Source organism: Neofelis nebulosa, chromosome 7 (assembly GCF_028018385.1).
Source record: "Neofelis nebulosa isolate mNeoNeb1 chromosome 7, mNeoNeb1.pri, whole genome shotgun sequence".
NCBI lineage: Eukaryota > Metazoa > Chordata > Mammalia > Carnivora > Felidae > Neofelis > Neofelis nebulosa.
Genome location: NC_080788.1, coordinates 30,274,652 through 30,289,283, shown reverse-complemented (window position 1 = coordinate 30,289,283; position 14,632 = coordinate 30,274,652). Strand labels below are relative to the sequence as shown.

At 35.6% G+C, this 14,632-nt stretch overlaps 1 protein-coding gene across 3 annotated transcripts in view; it reads left to right on the top strand.

Annotated features, from left to right (window-relative positions):
* The window catches only part of SCAPER (S-phase cyclin A associated protein in the ER), a 525,678-nt gene that overhangs the window by 131,562 nt on the left and 379,484 nt on the right, over positions 1–14,632 (top strand). For all 3 annotated transcript variants that reach the window (XM_058736955.1, XM_058736953.1, XM_058736954.1), the window contains 4 exons: positions 3,962–4,037; positions 4,243–4,360; positions 4,625–4,736; positions 8,294–8,434. In XM_058736955.1, the coding sequence (XP_058592938.1) occupies positions 3,962–4,037; positions 4,243–4,360; positions 4,625–4,736; positions 8,294–8,434 (447 nt within the window). The remainder of the gene's footprint in view (positions 1–3,961; positions 4,038–4,242; positions 4,361–4,624; positions 4,737–8,293; positions 8,435–14,632) is intronic.

The following is a 14,632-nucleotide window of genomic DNA, read 5'->3' as shown; positions in this document are numbered from 1 at the left end:
AAACAATAATATAACATTGAAAGTCATGACTGGTTTTTCCAAAAAAAAAAAAAAAGGGAATAAAATTGGCAATACTTTACATTAACTAAGAAAAAGGAGAGAAGACACATAAGCCAAAATGAAAAATAGAAGAGAAAACAATACAACAGATGATAACAGATTACTGTGATTATATATTAATAAATCAAATAACTAGAAGAAAACCAAACAAACAAAATTCCTAAAAACGTACAAGTTACCAAGATTGAGTCATGAATCTTGAATCCAAGAAGTAGGAAATCTTCTTAGACCAATAACAAAAATGAAAGTTGAATTGGGAATCAAAACTCTGAGCACAGAAAAGTCTAAGACCACATGGTTTCATTGGTGGAATTCTATCAAACATTAAAAAAAAAAAACGAATGACAATATTTACCAAATCTCATAAATAATGGAAGAGAGGAAACATTCAAAATCATTCCACGAGGCCAGTACCGTTCTGATACCAAAGCAGGATAAAGACAATACAAGAAAAAAAAGTCTAGTTTGTCCCATATAAGTATTGCTACTTGGACTTTATTTTGACATCCATTTGAGTGATAAATGTTTCTCCACTCCCTCACTTTCAATCTTCAGGTGTCTTTAGGTCTAAAATGAGTCTCTTGTAGGCAGCATATAGAGGGGTCTTATTTTTTTAATCCCTTCTGACACCCTATGTCTTTTGATTGGAGCATTTGGTCCATTTACATTCAAAGTAATTATTGATAGATATGTATTTATTGCCATTTTATTACTTGTTTTGTTGTTTTTAATGGAGATTTCCTCTGATCCTTTCTTGCCTTTGTCACTTTTGGTCTTTGTACTCAAAGAGTCCCCTTTAATATTTATTGCAGGGAAATAATATTTATTTAATATATAAATAAATAATATATATTTAATATAATATAATATTTAATATATTTAATAAATTTAATATATTTAATTTAATATTTAATATATTTAATAAATAAATAATATTTATTTAATAGTCCCCTTTAATATTTATTGCAGGTTTAGTGGTCATGAACTCCTTTAATTTTTGTTTGGGAAGCTGTGTATCTCCCCTTTTATTCTGAATGATAGCCTTGCAGGATAGAGTATTCTTGGCTGCAGACTTTTTCCATTTAGCACATTGAATGGAGCATGCCACTTACTTCTGGCTTGCCAGGTTTCTGTGGAGAGATCTATTGCTAACCTGATGGGTGGTCTTTTGTAAATTAAGGACTTCTTTTGTCTTGCTGCTTTTAGGACTTTTTCTTTCACTGTATTTTAAAATTTGATTACAATATGTCTTGGTGTTGGCCCGTTTTTGATGATTTTGATCAGAGTTCCCTGTGCTCCTGGATCTTGATGTCTGTTTCCTTTCCCAGATTACGGAAATTCTCTGCTGTTATTTCTTGAAATAATATTTTCTGCTTTCTGGGACTCCTCTGATATGAATGTTTTTATATTTGATGGGGTCACTGAGTTCCCTAAGTCTATTCTTGTGTTGCATAATTATTCTTTCTTTTGTTCAGCTTCATTATTGTTGATTATTTTATCTTTTAGGTCACTAGTTCATTCCTCTGCTTCTTCCAGTCTGCTGTTCAATGCATCAAGCCTGTTTTCAATCTCATTTATTTCATTCATCTCTGGTTGATTTTTTTTTTAAACTCTTTTATCTCTGTTGTAAGGAGACATCTCACTGATGTCTTCTATTCTTTTCTCAAGCCCAGTGAGTATCTTTATGATTATTGCTTTAAATTCTCCATCAGGCATGTTACTTATATCTGTTTTGCCTTATCTTGTTTTCATTTGGGATAAATTCCTCTGTCTTGGCATTTTATCTGGTATCTGCCTTCTTCTCTGTGTTAGAAAAGCCAGTTATGTCTCCTTCTCCTGAAAGTAATGGCCTTATGTACTGCCCAGGGCCTGGCGCTTCAGGGATTGGCTCTGGTGTGTGCTATACATGCTTTACTGTTGTGTTTTGGCTGCTCTGTCCTTTAGGCCAGTTGTCTGTAGAGCCTCTCCTTGCCTGCTGGGGGCAGTGTTTGGTCCCTGGCCTGAATGTGGTAAGTTTTAACTAGATGTGCTCTGGTGTGTTTGTGCATTAAGACCTGACACCAACTCCACCAGAACCAAGGTCTTGTAGAACTCTCTGGTCAGGAGACGTGGTGTGGGCAGGGGTTTGTGCTGTTTTTCTGGGAGAGGGACTCACCACACTAGGGCTGAGGCAAGCTTGACTGAGAAGGGCAGTCCCGCTAGAGCACAGATGTGTGGGACTTGGTAGAAGCAAGTTAGGCAGCCAGTGTTGGCGCTGAGCTGCTTCCCTCAGATGGCCTTGTGTTCATGCTGAGGGGTGTTGGAGGGAAATGGCTTCAGCCAGCTCCTTTGTTCCTGGACAGCAGTCTCCATGAATGTTGCCTCTCTGGGAAACACTCCTAGAATAGGGAATAATCTCACCACTGTGTGCCCCAGCTGTTCTTCAGATCACTGTTTCCACACTGACTGTCCCTGGGGTTGTTTGCCTGCCTCCTCTCCAGGAGCGGGGTTGTGCCCTCCGGGCTCTATCCCAGCTAAGCCTGCTGACCTTTAAAACTCTAACGTTTAAACCCTGCTGGTTGCAAGAGCTCAGAAAATTCAGTCCCTCTCTGTTTCCAAGCTAGTGGCTTTGGGGAAATGTTCTCCTTGTGTGTTCCTGGGCTTGTCTTTTTCTCTCGCCCTTCCTGGCGACCACAGCTCCTTCCTCTCTGCAGCACCCATGATCTGTTTCTCCCCTAACCCATGTCTGCACTTCCTACTTTCTTTGGTATGGCCTCTTCTCTCTTTACTTGTGGAGTATGTCCTGTCTTCAGGGTGATTTCAGGGGTATTTAGGATGATTTGATAGTTACCTAGTTGTGTTCCTGGGACAAGATAAGCCTAGGGTCTTCCTACTTCACTGCCATTTTGGGTTCTTTCTGAGAGCTTTCAGAATTTTTTGCATAATTGTTCAAAAATTACATTTAGAAATAAAATTCTTAGGGCCAGAAGGACTTAGAGTTCATACAAAAACAATAGGAAATCATTTTTTAGCACTTTAACCATTACAGAGTATTTTTTAAAATTTTTCTAATGTTTGTTTATTTTTGAGAGAGAGAGAGAGAGAGAGAGAGAGAGAGAGAGAGAGAGAGAGAGAGCATGAGCAGTGGAAGAGCAGAGAGAGTGGGAGACACAGAATCCGAAGCAGGCTCCAGGCTCTGAGCTGTCAGCACAGAGCCTGACATGGGGCTTGAACCCATAAACCGTGAGATCATGACCTGAGCCAAAGTCGGACACTTAACTGACTGAGCCATCCAGGCGCCCCACAGAGTATTTTTGTATATAATGCAACTGACAAGTTGGAAGTTGTTATTTTCATTTTACAAATCAAGAAATTGAATCTTGGAAAAAGTAAGAACTCAGCATTACTCACATTTTAATTGCAGAGGCTGAAATAGAATCTAAGGTATTTACTTTTTTTCTGTTCCACTAATAAAAAGCAAGTGGTACATACCTTGCTATCACTAAGCATTCAGGATATGTATGTTGATAAGAGGGATTTCTTCAGAATGAAAGTAACTGTAAATGTTTTAAATATTTTTCTATTAATTTTTAATGCCCAGTGAATAATCTTGAGCTCTTCTGAGGTATACTATGAGTATGGCAGAGTTATATAGTATCAGGCCAATATGTTTCTTTTAAATTTACTTGATTTGTCTCTGCTGTTAATAACAAGTAGGTTTGTCTTCCTCTTAAAATATATAGACTGTATAGTATTTTAACTTGGTGATTATTGTAACTACAAGAGGTATATAGCTTTTTTCTGGTTTTGAACTGTTTGTTAAATTCTTACTAACAGGTAAGAAAATTACATCTACAGTTCATTTTTAAGGTGATAATTGTGTTCAAATATTTGTTTTTCACTCTTCCTTATTACATTTTAGGCCAGCATGGGCAGTGGGAGTGTATCTTTCTGTGGTATGTCTATGGACTGGAATGATGTCCTTGCAGATTATGAAGGTATTGTGTGTGTATGCCTGTGTGCATTGTCTGTGTGCAGCTAAAAGGGTTTAAAATAGATTATCTTATTACGTGGAGTTTATATGTGTAAAATAAATAATTTACAGTGGGAATGCTGATGCCTTTTAAAAGCCTGTTCTCAAATGTTGGTTTTATAGAACTGTGTGGTTAAACAGTAATGGTGGTTTTCTTTTTTTCTGGGCAGCTCGTGAAACTTGGCGCCAAAATACATCCTGGGGGGATATTGTAGAGGAGGAACCTGCTAGACCTCCAGGCCATGGAATTCACATGCATGAAAAACTTTCCTCACCATCTCGTAAAAGGTCTGGCCTTTGAAAATTAATTTGAAATGTTTCACAAGAGGGAAACTGACTAGTCTTTAGTAAAATTGCTAGACAACATTTTAAGGCATATTATTCATGATAGTTACAGATCTATTAAAAAGTGACAATGTTTTCCTGAAATGTTAAGCCAAAATTAGTTGTGTGTACTTCCTGTATTTATTTTAAGAATGTTGAAGACTAAAAATATTTTTGGCTTTATCATGTAAACATTTGTGTCTTCTATCCATTTGTTTGTGTTAATAGAACAATTGCAGAATCTAAGAAAAAACATGAAGAAAAACAAATGAAAGCACAGCAGCTAAGGGAAAAGTTACGTGAAGAGAAAACATTAAAGCTTCAGAAATTATTAGAAAGGGTGAGTTTTTAATATTTAGAAAATTTTGACAGCCTTAAATTGATGGACTCCTTTTTAACTTGACTATTTTTTGGGTCTAAGAGAAGCTAAGCAGAACTATAAAAATTAAATTTTCTGGGAAACAAAAGCATTTCTACCTATTGATTTACAGAAGGGTACCTGCAAAAAAGAAAAAAAAAATTGACATTTATAAATTAGCTAGTAAATTGATGTTTGCAGAGTTGGCATGGATTATTGAAGTTGCACTTTGTCCTTTGTTGTTTTCATTGGGGCGTTTCTTCGGGGAGTCTTGTGGACAATGTAGGATGAGTTAGTAGGATAGTTTTGAGCTTCAGATGATCAGGTTTGAATAAGTTGGGGCACTAATTGAATTTATAAAGAGATTTTTAGAATATTTAGAGCAGTGCAACTTCTGATCAGTGTGATATAGTAGAAAGAACATGGGATTTGGAGATGGCCAAGCAGGGTTCAAATCCTGGTTTTACCACATAATAAAATATGATGCACTGGGCAAGTTACTTGACAATATTACATTTCAGTTTCTTTCTTTCTTTTTCAAATTAAAAAGTATTTTTTATGTTTATTTATTTATTTTTAGTGACAGAGAGAGAGAGAGAGAGCGAGCGCGCGCACAAGCTGGTGAGGGGCAGAGAGAGAGGGAGAGAGAAATCCCAAGTAGGCTCCACACTGTCAGTATAGAGCCCTGTGCAGGGCTTGAACTCACAAACTGTGAGATCATGACCTGAGCCAAAACCAAGAGTCGGACGCTTAACCAACTGAACTACCCAGGCACCCTTCAGCTTCTTTATTTTTAAAATGAAAATTTTAATTATTAACATGATGTGATGATTAAATATGGCAAGTGTGTATAACAATGGCATAGTATTAGGATGGCTGATGCTCAGTGTCTGGTCATTCTTACTGTTATGTCAACGTGGCAAATATAGGCAAATATTGTATTAGTTAAATGTGCTATATAACAAAGACCTCAAAGCTTAGCCACTGAAAACAGATGTTTATCACATTATATGTGGGCAAGAGAACCAAGAGTGGCTTGCCTCGTGATTTTTATTCAGAATCTCTCATGAATTTGCAGTCATGCTGTCATTTGGAGCTACAGGATCTACTTCTGGACTCACTCATGTGGTTGTAGGCAGGCCTCAGGTCCTCTTTAGCAGTTGGCTGTAGACTTCAGTTGTTTGCCATGTGGGCCTTTTCACAGCCCAAGTGTCCTTATGACATAGCCCCTGGCTTCCCCACAGAAAGTAATCCAGGAGGAAGGGAGGAAAGGAGAAGGGGACAAAGACAAAGACAGAGAGAGAAGGAAAGAACAAATGAGCTGCCAAATTCGAAGCTGCCCTTGCCTCTTATAACCTAATCCTGGAAGTGATAAACCATCACTTTTGCTGTATTCTGTTGGTTGCAATCCTGGTACAGTGTGGGAGGGAATTAGACAAGGATCTGAGTACCAGGTGGCTGGATGGTTGGGAGCCATCTTGGAGTCTGTGTACTTCAAGTACCTAAAACAACATGACAAAAGATGTGTGACTGTCACAGTATATGGGAACTCCTTTGTTACCTTCTAGTACTAGAAAAGAGTACTAATATGCATAGGTTAAAATATTATTTGCATTGGGGTGCCTGGCCAGCTCAGTCGATGGAGCATATGAGTGACTCTTAATCTTGGGGTTGTGAGTTCAAGCCCAATGTTGTATGTAGAGGTTCCTTAAAAATAAAATCTTGGGGTGCCTGGGTGGTTCAGTCAGTTAAACGTCTGACTTTGGCTTAGATCATGATCTCACGGTTCGTGGGTTCTAGCCCCAGCCTTGGGCTCTGTGCTGACAGGTCAGAGCCTGGAGCCTGCTTCAGATTCTGTGTCTCCCTCTCTCTCTGCCCCTCCCTCATTTTCTCTCTCTCTCTCTCTCTCAAAAAAAAAAAAAAAAAAAAAAAAAAAAAAAAAAAATTTAAAAATAAAATCTAAAAAAATATATTATTTACGTTACTTATAATGTGTAATTTAAATTTAGGAGAGATAGTTGGACCAAATAATCCCAATATTTTTAAAAAATGAGGTGTGGTATAAGATTCTCTTTAGTACAGTAGAAAAGTTGATTGGGAAAAGAAGGAAATCTGTGATTTTTCTCTTTACCTAATTATTTTATTTTATTTTATTTTATTTTATTTTATTTTATTTTATTTTATTTTATTTTATTTTGAGAGAGTGTGAGTGGGGGAGAAGGGCAGAGGAAAAGAGAGAGAGAATATATATTTTTTTAATGTTTATTTACTTAGAGTGAGCATGAGTGCGGAAAGGTCAGAGAGAGAGAGAGAGAGAGAGAGACAGAGAATCCCAAGCAGCTTGCCACTGCCAGCGCAGAGCACAATGCAGGGCTTGAACCCATGAACTGTGAGACCATGACCTGAGCTGAAATCAAGAGTCGGATGCTTAACCAACTAAGTCACCCAGGCGCCCTGAGAGAGACACAGAGAGAGAGAGAGAGAGAGAGAGAGAGAGAGAGAATCTTTTTTTTTTTCTTTTTTTTTTTTTTGAGAGAGAGGGAGAATCTTAAGCAGACTCCATGCTCAGCACAGAACCTGACACAGAGCTTGATCCCACGACCCTGGGATCATAACCTGAGGCAAAATCAAGAGTTGGATGCTCAAATGACTGAGCCACCTGGGTGCCCCTCTTTACCCGAATCTTAAGAATTTGTCATTATTATTATTTTGATCATTCAGAATCAATAAATCAAAATGAAAAACTGCATGTTGTAGGGTTCTATAAGAGTTAATGTATTATTTAATTTCAGCTTTAGAGAAATGCTGTAACACAACTACAACTTCACCTCTTACTGTGTTTTTCAGGCAGGAAAAATTATATAGTTTAATTTCTTACACATATATATGTAATCTCCAAGTATTCCTGCAAACAGAATAATAAATTCTTGAAATTGTACAAGACATTAGAGGTTGTACAACTGGTACAACCTGGTTTAATTTTTACATTAATTTTAATGATAAATCCCACCTTCCTTTTATATAATAGGTTGTTATTTCAACACTGTTTTACATATGTGGTCTCATCTGATCATCAGAATTCTTTGTGGGTCACAGAACTAAACATACTGAATCCCATTTTACAGGTGTGAAAACTGAATCTAGGAGAGGTGAAGTGCTGTTTCCAGCGTCACATTACCAATAATTTGCTGAGCAAGGGCTTTAAAGATCTGTGGTCTAGCTCTTAATCCAGTGCTGTTTCTGCATTATACTTTTTGAGGTTGTTAAATGCATAATTATGTAGCTAAAATTCAACTTCAGTTGAATGCTAATTTTATTCCCACTCATGTTGAGCCAGCATTTGATTTTAGCTAGCAGGTGACCAAAGTATATTATGAACTCAAGCAGTCTGGCTTCCTAGCCTGTGTTCTCAATCATTAGTCATGCTCCTTTAGGTCTTTCTGGGTTCTAGAATTTATCATTCCAAAGCTGTTTATCAGTTTTCCCTTCTGTTAAATTACTATGTATGCTGAAATTAATGATATGATAACTCTGTATAGGAGAAAGATGTCCGAAAGTGGAAGGAAGAATTATTAGATCAACGACGCAGGATGATGGAAGAGAAATTACTTCATGCTGAATTTAAACGAGAGGTGCAGTTACAAGCAATTGTTAAAAAAGCACAAGAGGAAGAAGCTAAGGTATATCTTAGGTGCTTTGAACATTGAATTAGTTACCCAAGTACTTTTTTTCAGTTGTTAATATGAGAAGTAATATTTATGAAGTGTTTATTCTGTGCCAGAATAACAGGCTCACTAAAACTTATTAGGTGCAATATCATATACTTATAGTAATCCTGTGAGATGTATATTATGTTTTTACAGCTTTTTTTGAGGTGCAATTGACAGACAATAAATAGCACATATGTAAAGCTTCAATTTGATGAGTTTTGACATGTATATATTCCTGAAGCCATCAGCACAGTGAAGATAATAAACAGTTCCATCACCCTCAGAAGTTTGTTCATTCTTCTTTGTATTCATTCCTTCCTCCAACTCTGTTACTGTGCAATTGCTGATCTGTTTTTTGTCATTATAGATGTTAGCAGTTTCTAGAATTTTATATGAATGGAATCGTACAGTATGTATTCTTTTCCTCTGGCATCTTTCACTCAACATAGTTATTTTGAATGTAATCCATACTGTTGTGTATATCAGTTCCTTTTCATTGCTGAGAAGTGTATCATTGTGTAGAAATACCATAATTTGTTAATCCAGTCACCTGTTGATGGGTATTTGCTTACTTTCTAATTTTTGGCCATTATAGATCTAGGTGCTGTGAATCATCATGTGTAAATCTTTGTGCACATGTGTGCTTTCATTTTCTTGGGTGAATACCTAAGAATGAATTAGCAGAGCATCATGATAGGTTCATGTTGAACTTTTGAAGAAACAGTTTTCCAAAATGGTTATTATATAAGTTTCCCCTACTATCTGAAAGTAGAGTGTTCCTATGAAACCTTTTGTAACCTGAAATGCCATAAAGATGCAATTACCATTAATTTATATGGAAAAAAATTTGAGCATTCCCAGACCCCAAAATAACCTCTTTTAGTCTTTTCTGATATGTTAGAACACATCTTGCTAATGGATGCACAAAATAAATTGAGATAAAGCACAGATGTTCACACAGTTCAAAACTATGGTGGCCTAAAGCTGAGATGGTGAGTGTAGCTCCTGGAGAATAAGTGTGGCAGTCCACTCTCTCTCACTCTTTGGGGTGTGCTAGCTCTGTAATGGCTCCCTGTAAAACACTGAATATAGTTTTTGCTTTTTGCCTTTTTTCATTAAGCAGAAATTCTCTTTGGATTTCTTTTCTTTTGGTTAGGGAAAACAAGTATAATCTAGGTCTCTTGTAAAAGCGAAGTGGTGTAATGAGAACTTTTGGAAAGCGGGATTTTTGTAGTAGTAGACATTCTTACCAGCGGTGGATGAGGGTTCTAATTAACCACATTTTCACCAACATTTGACACGATTACACACTGTAATTTTAGCCATGTAAGTTTACTATGTGTGTACAGTATTTCATTTGGTTTTAATTTTCATTTTTGAACATCTTTTTATGTGCTTATTTCATATCTTTAGCTCTTGTTTGGTGAAATGTTCAAATATCTTGTACATTTATTAAAGTTGGACTGTTTTATTGTTGAGTTTTTTCAGCTTTACTGAGGTATAATTGACAAATGGTAAGGTATATAAAGTATACAACATGATGATTTGATATCCATATACATTGTGAAAGGATTCCTCTCATCAAGTTAAATAATGCATCCATCACCTCACATGTTTATCTTTTATGCGTGTCTGTGAGTGAGAGAGAGAACATTTAAGTTCTATTCTCTTAGCATATTTCAATTAGTGTTATCAACTGTAGTTACTGTGTTATGCATTAGATCTTCAGGACTTATTCTTCTTATAACTGAAAGTTTATACCTTTTTACTAACCTCTCCCTATTTCTTTCTCTACCCTTAGCCCCTGGCAGCCACCTTTCTACTCTCTATTTTTATGAGTTCAACTTTTTTTTTAGATTCCATATTTAAGTGATACCATGCAGCATTTGTCTTTCCTTGTCTTGTTCATTTAACTTAGCATATTGCCCTCCAGTTTTATCCACATTGTCACAAATGAAAAGATTTCTTAGAGGACTTTATGTATTTTAGATACTAAGATCTATGTTTTGCAAATACTTCCTCGCAGACCTTGGATTGCCTTTTCTTTTTCTTAAAAGTATCTTTTGAAGTTTTAAAAATTGATCAAGTCCAATATATTAACTTTTTTTTTCTGTACCATGTGTCTTTTGTGTCCTATTTAAAAATCTTTACCTGAATTTAAGGTCACTAAGATTTTCTCTTAATTTTTTTGTAGGAGTTTTAAATTTTACAATGACATCTGTGTCCTCTTTTGAATTAAATTTTGTATCTGGTGCGAGATAGGGTTGAGGTTCATATTTTCATAGGGATATCTAATATTCAAGTACCAGTTGAAAAGATTGTCCTTTTTACGTTGAATTGCCTTAGGACCCTTGTTGAAAGCTATTTGCCATATACTGTATGGGTTTGTTTCTATTTTGTTTCATTTGTCTCGATGCCTTTTTTTATGCCAATGCCATTTTATCTTGATTACTGTTATAATATCCTGTTACATTGATACATGTCTCTTTAGTGCTTTGAAGTTTTTAGTATGCAAAAAGCCTTTCAACTCATTTAAATTTATTCCTGAGTATGTACTCTTATAGACATGATTGCAGATTGGAATTGTTTTCTTTTCTTTTTTTTAATCTTGTCTCATTTATTTATTTATTTATTTATTTATTTATTTATTTATTTCCAAGTTAATATGTAGTGTAGTATTGGTTTCAGGAGTAGAATTTAGTGATTCATCACTTACATGTAACACCCAGTGCTCCTCCCAACAAGTGCCCTCCTTAATGCTCATCACCCATTTAGCCCATCCCTGCCCCACCACCCCTCCAGCAACCCTCAGTTGTTCTCTGCATTTAAGAGTCTTTTATGGTTTGCCTTCCTCTCTGTTTTTATTTTATTTTTCTTTCTCCCCCTGTGTTCATCTGTTGTATTTCTTAAATTCCACCTGAGTGAAATCATGTAATATTTGTCTTTGACTTATTTTGCTTACCATAATACGCTGTAGTTCCATCCACATTGTACCCTATGACCCAGCAATCGCACTACTACGTATTTATCCAAAGGATACCAAAATGCTGATTCGAAGGGGCACATGCACAGCAGTGTTTGTAGCAGTACTATCAACAATAGCCAAATTATGGAAAGAGCCCAAATGTCCATTGACTGATGAATGGATAAGGAAGATGTGGTGTGTGTGTGTATATATATATATATATATATATATACACACACACACACACACACTAGAATATTTCTCAGGGATCAAACAGAATGAAATTGTTTTCTTAATTTCATTTTCAGATTGTTTACTGCTAGTGTACAGAAATAGAGTTGAATTTTATATGTTGATCATGTTTCTTACAGCCTTGTTTGAACTGGCTCTTTAGTTCTAATAGCTTTTTAGTGGATTCTTTAGGATTTTCTGTATCCAAGATCATGTTATCTGCAAATAGATACACTTTTACTTCTTTTCCAACCTGAATGTCTTTGATTTGTTTTTCTTGCTTTTTGTTCTAGGTAGAACCTGAAATACAGTGTTGAAGTGGTAAATGTGGACATGACATCCTTGTCTTATTCCCAGTCTTTAGAGGAAGTATTTAGTCTTTTATCATAAAGTATGATGTTAGGTGTGGGGTTTTCATAGATGCCTTTCATCAGATTGAGGAAGTTCCTTTTTATTCCTATTTTGTTGCATGTTTGTATCATAAAGGGATGTTGGATTTTGTTAAATGCTTTTCTGCATCTATTGCAAAATAATATAGTTTTTGTTCTCTTGATATTTTCTGTATTACATTAATTGAATTTGATATGTTTTATGTATTTCCCTAATTTTTTAGTTGTTTAAGGTGGTTGCTTTTTCTGGCCTTAAAAATATTCTTAAGGTCCACTGGAAATCGAATTTCCTTCAGACATATACCAAATATATTCATTTTAGTCCTGTTATATAATCAAGATATAATTTTTATCTCATATACACCTTCTGTGAGTTTGTGAAGTAAGTTAATAGTCATTTCAAATTCCTTGTTTTTGGGGTATATACATGGTTGAAAACAAAACATCCACTGTTTAGTTGATAGTGACTATTATTATAACCTACATTAATCAGGACCCGATTTTTTCACTTGCAACATCTACTCATTATTACAGTAGACTTTAATTTTTTTATGAGGAATAGATCTCCTTTGCCTGATTTCTGGCAGTAGCCCTCTTCCATGTGCTGTGTCCTCTTGCCTGCTCTTTGAATTTGCTTCCTTCTTGTGCCTGCTCCTTTGCTTTTTTCCTCTAGACTACCTACTTGTATACTCCAGTTCTGCAGATTATCTATTCTGGCCTTTTGTGAATCTGCAGATTCCTTGGAAAGAGTGGGCTGAGCTGATTTTCACCACCTCATCACCCATATCTTCTTGAATTTTTTATAATACCATTTTCCCTCTATGCTATACATAGAATACATACATAGAATAGTATCACTGTAGTATAGAATGTTGTCACTAAGTTTAAAAGACTTTTCTGAATCTTTCCATTATGAATCCTGTGAAATACCATTTTCTAGAATATTCTGCACTACCTTGGTTTTCTTTATGTTTTCTAACTAATCCTTTACTGTCTTTCCTTTTTCATTTGATGCCCAAGTTTTACTGACTTCAGCCCATTTCACTTGTTCTTTTCCTCGAGTATGACAATCATTATCTTGCTTCAACTATCATCTCTCTAGTGACTCCTAGATTTGCATCTTTAGTTCCATCCCCTAATCTTTACTTTTTATTTCTTTTGATGTTTGGGAATATTTCTTTTGAATTTTAATTCCCATTTAAATAACATACAGGTGTACAATAATTTCAGGTGTACAATATAGTGGTTTAACAATTCTATACATTACTCACTGCTCATCATGATAAGTGTACTTTTAATCCCCTTCACATGTTTTACCTATTCCCCTACCCAGCTGCCCTCTGGTAGCCACCTGATTGTTCTCTAAGTGTCTGTTTTCTTGTTTCTCTCTTTTTTTCGTTTGCTTTGTTTCTTAAATTCCACATATAAGTGAAATCATATAGTATTTATCTTTTTCTGACTACTTTCACTTAGCATAATACACTCTGGATCCATCCATGCTGTTGCAAATGGCAAGGTTTCAATCCTTTTTATGGCTGAGTAATATTCCATTGTGTATAAATACTACATATCCTTTACCTATTCATCTATCAGTGGACACTTGGGTTGCTTCCATAATTTAGATACTGTAAAAAATGCTGCAATGAACATAAGAGTACATATATCTTTTTGAATCAGTGTTTTCAGATTCTTTGGGTAAATGCCCAGTACTAGGATTACTGGATCATATGGTAATTTTTAATTTTTTGAGGAACCTCTGTGCTGTTTTCCACAGTGGCTATACCAGTTTACACTCCCACGAACAGTGAATGGAGGGTTCCTTTTTCTCCACATCCTCTCCAACACTTGTTGCTTCTTGTGTTTTGATTTTAACCTTTGTGACAGGTGTGAGGTGATATCTCATTGTGGTTTTCATTTGTGTATCCCTGAATATTAGTGCTGTTGAACAACTTTTCATATGTCTGTTGGCCATGTTGTATGTCTTCTTTGGAGGAATGTCTGTTCATGTCTTCTGCCCAGTTTTTAATTAGATTATTTGTTTTTGGGGATGTTGTATGAATTCCTGTGTATATTGGATATTAACCCTTTGTTGGATATGTCATTTGCAAATATCTTCTACCATTCAGTAGGTTGTCTTTTAGTTTTGTTGTTTGCAGAAGCTTTTGTTTTTTCTTATTTAAGTTTTTATTTAAATTCCAATTAACATACTGTGTAATATTAGTTTCAGGTGTACAATATAGTGATTCAACACTTGCATACAATACCTGGTGCTCATCACAACCAGTGCACTCCTTATTCCCCATCACCTGTTTCACCCATCCCTCTACCCATCGTACCCTCTAGTAACTGTCTGTTCTCTATAGTTTAGAATCTGTTTGTCTCTCTCACTTTATCTGGTTTTTTTTCCTTTTCTCATTTGTTTTGTTTCTTAAATTCCACATATGAGTGAAGTAATTTGGTATTTGTCTTTCTCTGACTTATTTTCACCTAACATAATACTCTCTAGTTCCATCCATGTCATTGCAGATGGCAAGATTTTATTCTTCTTTATGGTTGAGTAATATTACATTTTCCCTATATACA